The following is a 5,919-nucleotide window of genomic DNA, read 5'->3' as shown; positions in this document are numbered from 1 at the left end:
CATTAGCAACTCTCGGTATCTGTCCCAGGCAACAGCAAACCTCCGAATGTATTTCTGCGATAAAAAATAGCTCCTGATAAAAATGCAATCGCCGTTCGGAGTCGACGTAAAACTGTAGGTCCTCCCCTTTGCGGAACAACACCAAGGCGCACGCCACAAATCGGAGGAGAAGCTAACACTAACAATATATTTTTATTATTATTAACTCAGAGTTTAGACGTCAGCGTAGACATAGGTCCGATGAGGAGATGTTGTAATATTAGAAATAGCAGCGCCTTACAACTGTTGCTTTTTTAATGTTTCTAGAAGCAAATACTGGCATTAAGGTCAGCGATGTTGTTGATATAAAAAGTGAATAATAACAAAAACATTAATAGTTGTTGTTGGGTATTTGAGTTTAAGTAATGCCTCAATTGACAGCATTCACTTTTTAGTTTTATATGGACGATTTGGTTCTAAAAAGCTGTTACATTGATTTGTTTACAATACACGAGTAAGTTAATTTATTTACAAGTGTGTTTAAAGCAATAAAATTTAATGTTCCAACAATATTTATTATTATTTTTTAATTTTACTTCAGAGATGTAAACAACATTTACTACATTCGACCGGTTATTGAACGCAGAAAGTTAAAGATGTATAGAAGAGGGAGTTAAGATAGATGGTTTTATGGTGCTATTACCCTTTCAGTTTTTCTTTGTCGAGTGCTGAGTCTTTTAAAAGGCAGTCATTCAAGCTAATTAATTTATATGAGCTCGTGTAGACTACTTAAGTATTTCAGATAAATCGAAGCTTACACATACAAATAGTAGCAAATCATGCGGAATATCATGCCTTTATTTTAATATACTAAGAATTATTTTTTGAAACCCTGTTGAAAATATATAACCCATTTCATGCGTACCGATTTACAATGAACCGTACTTTGGTCACAGTTTCAGGTCACATCTAAGCATACAAACATCATACTAACTAATTTCTGCTCTGTAATTTATTCCATCACTAATCACGGTACTTTTTTTCAAGTACATAATTCAATAAAACACTCACTTTTATGTACATATATTTGTTTTTTTTTATGCAAAAATAAATGTTTATATTAGTAACATTTGTAGTCTGGTTTTAATTGTAGGCTTAGAAAAAATGTTTTCTAATATTCAAGGTTCAAATATCGTCGGAATTTTTATTAGCTCTAAAAAACTGTTGTAAAGAATGACATCTGTTATTTGGAAAATCTCATAAATGGGAAATTCTCAATTAGTTCGAACTTTCGCATCACTTGCCAGGTCTTATTCGGACACATGCAAATGCAACAAAGGGACCACGGTACACATTTTCTAGCCAAATATGCATATAATTCAGAAATAAAATTGGGAACTTTTCACAAATAAAAGGTGTGGCTATCCTATTTTTGTTAGCTGGTAGTAGGAGAGTAGAATCGAATGCAGCCCGTTAGAGGTTTGTGCTTGCAATAGAAAAGAAGTTATGAAGAGTTAAAGTGACGTGACTATTTTTTTTTTAATTCTGACCAAAATGGTTGCTTGATATCCTCTTTATTTAACTTGAATTTTTTTGAGTGGTGTGTAGTGCTCTTGACGCACTGCAACACTTACCGTCACTTTGTGTCTTTATACGTGGGGAAGCCCCTTAAGGCCACACTTGTGTCTTTTCAATGCTGTAGGATAGTACGCCACCATTACCTTCTGTTAAAGAGATTCTGTAATGTTGAGTTCCCTGAGGCTGAATGCTGGTTTAATTCAGCACAGATCCCATTGTCGAATCTTCACTTATGGCTCCAAAACTGACTCTGGGTCAAGATCTGAGGTCTTTTCCGAAGTTAATGGGAATAAGCTTCACTTTTCTCTTGGGGAGTATGCCCCGGTCTTCCAGTCTGAGGTATTTGCAACCCTCAAAGCCATGGACAACGTGGTGGAAAATAGGTAGAGGAGAAGGAGTCGACATACATATCTGAAGTGACAGCCAGGCTGCATTAGCCAGCCCTCTATCTAAGTACCTCCAAACTAGTTCGACAATGCAAGTCTCGACTCATGATATTATTTTATGTTGGTAAAGATAACGACCTTGCTTTACTCTTAGTACCAGGTCACTCGGGAGTATCTGGTAATGAGACATCTAACCATTTCGCCAAAACTGGCTCAAACCAGGCATTCGCATCACTTTAAAACTCGGAGCGATAAAAATAAAAATGATGGCATTAACACAAATAAACTATTTTACGAATACGCCACATGCAAATTCATGAGTGAGCCGAACATGTGAGGAGATTATGGTGAAGAGAATGTAAATAACGCTAGCGCTCGGAGTTCTCTTAAAAAAATATAACTCCTCAGAGCGAGAGAGTATTTGATCGATTTATGAGCTCTGTTTTCTAAACTTTCAAGTGTGTAATCACATTTTCTTAATAAATAGAACACAAGAAAATATTTTATTTTTTTAGCCACCCCAAATTTAGTTTTGAAACTTAACCGCGATGCAAATTTACATCGTTCGATCTAGTCTTAAAATTTGTTGATGCGCTTTGGAAATATGTTAAAAATGTAGCAGCAGAGGACCCACCGAAATCAGTAAGATTTTGAAAGGGGTCTACGGGAAAAAAAAGTTTGGGAACCTCTCATGTAGCCTAATTATGGTAAATGGAGAACAAAAGCCTTTAAAGTCAAAACCAAAGCACGTGGATTTTACATTACTGAACAATAACCAATGCAGCTTCGTGCACTCCCTACCACTACAGAGCGATGCGATCCATATCAGTTGACCTTAAACTTTGAAGTTTTTGTAAAAAAATATTTGTCATGACTCATCTCTTCCCCTATAGAGATTTTTTCTGGGTAAATGACTGCTTTAAGGTGGCCCAGGATTATAGTCGCTCTAAGTTCAATAATTTGCCTTGGGTGTAATGTTCTTTACAAAGATGATTTTGGCGTATAAAGCCCGTTGCTTCGCATTATTTAGGCTTTAATCGGTTATCTACTACTAAGATTTCCAGACAGAATGAGCTGGGCACAGAAAACATCAGTGAGCTTACGTCAGACGCTCACTTACAATAGAGACAAAGGACAATTGACAGACATGGTTGGCGTAGAGTCTTTAAAATCTGTGGTATTTTGAGATGGTTGGGAATAAGGTCTTTACCCGCTCTTTTGTTTCATGTCTTTTTTTTAAATTTAATTTGGGTTAGATTAGGTTAAGAGACGGTATATGGAGAGTCCATACCATTGTGAGTGCCGTTTATGAGTGAGTATCGAGTGAGAGAGAATGTGGCCGCTTTAATAAACTGGGGTTTCTTTAGCAAAGGGATATAAACGAAATTTAGAGTCATCGCCTTCAGTTCTACCTGCGCTTCGACAGTACGTCCGGACGTCGACACAGAATGTGGTGAATTGTTCCTCCACTTCGCAGTACTTAAGTAGTTTCTATAAAGCAAACCCAGCAAAAAGTGTGATGGCCAAAACCGACATGGCATTAACATACAACCGTCGATTTTTATACTTTGGACGCTATTACGTTTAAAGCCGTTTGGATGCCACCGAAGCCAGCCTTCTCTATAGAACTCAGCTTAGAAGGCGCTGAAGACGAAATTAATTACTGATCTGCATGCCCGCCTAGAGATCATCGCAGGTACTTTGCTCCATCTTTGAGCCTTCAGTGTATATTGTTATACCTCTTAACTAGGCTACTGATAGGCCTACGTCCCATTGTTCTTTTATGTTTTGTTTCTTCCACGAATGATGTTTTGTATCTTTCACGAATTTTTCGCGATTTTGAGCTCAAAAATTCAAGATTAAATGCCAGCTTTCTGAATATATAAAATGTTTCTTTACCCTTTTATGCAGTTATTCTTACGTTGATCCATAGAAATGAAACAACTATTTGGACTATGCGAAATGCTATATATTTAAAATCTAATTTAAATTTACTATGTAAAAGTATAATTTTAAATATCATAAAATAATATTTACATACTTATATCATGGTTAAAGTTTTATGCGTTCACAAATGAAGTAATCGAAAAATGATTTAGGATCCAATGAGTGCAGCAATAAATTATAATGACGTACTATACTTACCTTACTTTATAAATTACAAATATAAATATAAAAATATATATATCGTTTTAAGAGTATGTAGCTCGTTAACAAAGAATTAGCTTAAAGTTTTAGGCCTATGACTCGAATGTATCTAAATTCTACAGATTAAAACTAATTAAACAAGTTGTGTCGATTTTAGCGTAATAAGTGAAATATTTGCTATGTAAGGCGGTGCTTCCGAGTAGCACAACAGAAACACCACCTCCCGATGGCACCGCTTGCGGTATAACTGTAATAAAGCTGACGTACGCCCCTGATTTGTGGTCCCACATGCACTGGTAGCATAACTTCCGGAGTTGCTAAATTTATCTAATTAACTAACTTGCTAACTTTTCGGCGCCGCTGCACGATACTCCGGATTTCGCTGCCAATCCTCCTTGATGAGGTCAGCACCCTTTTCGCCGATCATAATTACCGGCGCATTTGTATTGCCGCTGCTAATTGTCGGCATAATACTTGCGTCGATTACGCGCAACCCTCTAACGCCATAAACGCGTAATCGTGGATCGACCACTGCTTCGGGATCCCAAGCGGGCCCCATTTTCGCTGTACCGCATGGATGATAAATCGTCATGGAAATGGTGCGCGCCTGGCATTCCAGATAAGCATCCGAGTATATTTTATGTTTCTTGCAGTTCGGCAAAGGTCTTTGATGCAAACGCGAACCAAACTGCTTGAAGACTTTGGCGTTGGCAACGCGTAGCGCTATTTTCCCACCTTCTACAATCGTTTTAACGTCCAACGGGTCATCGAAGTAGTTCGCGTTGATGAGCGGATAGTGGAAGGGATTCGATGAGCTGAGACGCACCCAGCCACGTGAGCGGGGACGCAGCAGCAACGGCATGATAGTCCAAGTATCCTTGTTAGCGATCGGCTTGAAAACTTCTTGGTATAGGGACTCTTTTAGACCGAGTACTTTCTTTACGCGCGCGCCATTGTCCGAATTGATGGAAGCTGGCGCCATGTGGAACTGTATATCGGGCCAATCTATGGTGCTGTTAGAGTAGGGCGTGTGTACAAAAGCCAGACCTTCTACGCCTCCTAAAGTAGTCATGGGGCCGCGCTCACGCAACACATACTGCATGGTGAGCGATGTGGGATTGAATCGGTCTTGCACTATGGCAACGGGTTTGTCAACCAAAAACGACAGGCCACCCATACCAACATGATCCTGCAAGTTCTCACCAACTGGCAGGTCTTGAAGCACGCGTATGCCGTGCTTCTCGAGATGCGCCTTTGGGCCAATACCCGAGAGCATCAGTATTTGCGGTGTATTGATAGCGCCGGCTGACAAAATAATCTCGCGTCTGGTGCGTATGCGAAAGACCTTACCATTTTTTACAAACTCCACGGTGTGCGCGCGCATTGTGCCCGGTTCAATGACCACTTTGGTGACGTGTGAGTTCATGGAAAGATGTAAGTTTTTACGCAATCTGATGGGGCGCAAGAAGGCCTTCGCGGTGCTGCAGCGTGAACCGCGTCTTATAGTACCTTGAGCTATCATGAAACCAGCTTGTTTTTCGCCATTGACGTCGCGGTTTTCATAGCCAATCTCGCGACCAGCTTCAACGAATGCGGCAACCAGTGGCGAATGCCACGGCGACTCCTGCACCGTGAGTAGGCCACCACGACCATGATAAGCATTGTTCGCTAGATAAGGGTTGCGGTTGTCTTCTGACTTCTTGAAATATTGCAGTACATTCTCGTAGCCCCAACCGGCATTTCCCAGCGATTCCCAGTGATCATAGTCGTGCCGATTGCCGCGCACATAGAGCATATAGTTCAGCACACTGGAACCGCCGAGCACCTT

General features: G+C 39.9%; 2 protein-coding genes across 4 annotated transcripts in view; one reads left to right on the top strand and one right to left on the bottom strand.

The window, feature by feature from the left end:
• The window catches only part of LOC118748995 (flotillin-2), a 516,275-nt gene that overhangs the window by 81,445 nt on the left and 428,911 nt on the right, over nucleotides 1–5,919 (top strand). The gene's annotated exons all lie outside the window — the stretch shown is intronic.
• LOC118748989 (glucose dehydrogenase [FAD, quinone]) overlaps nucleotides 4,126–5,919 on the bottom strand; it is a gene marked incomplete at its 3' end in the record, with an annotated part of 2,400 nt that continues 606 nt past the window's right edge. The window contains 1 exon segment of the mRNA XM_036483764.1: nucleotides 4,126–5,916. Coding sequence (XP_036339657.1) covers nucleotides 4,435–5,916 — 1,482 coding nt within the window.

The sequence above is a fragment of the Rhagoletis pomonella genome, unplaced genomic scaffold, assembly GCF_013731165.1.
Source record: "Rhagoletis pomonella isolate Grant_MI unplaced genomic scaffold, Rhpom_1.0 Rhpom_scaffold_00013, whole genome shotgun sequence".
Lineage (NCBI taxonomy): Eukaryota > Metazoa > Arthropoda > Insecta > Diptera > Tephritidae > Rhagoletis > Rhagoletis pomonella.
This window is presented reverse-complemented; position numbering and strand designations above follow the sequence as displayed.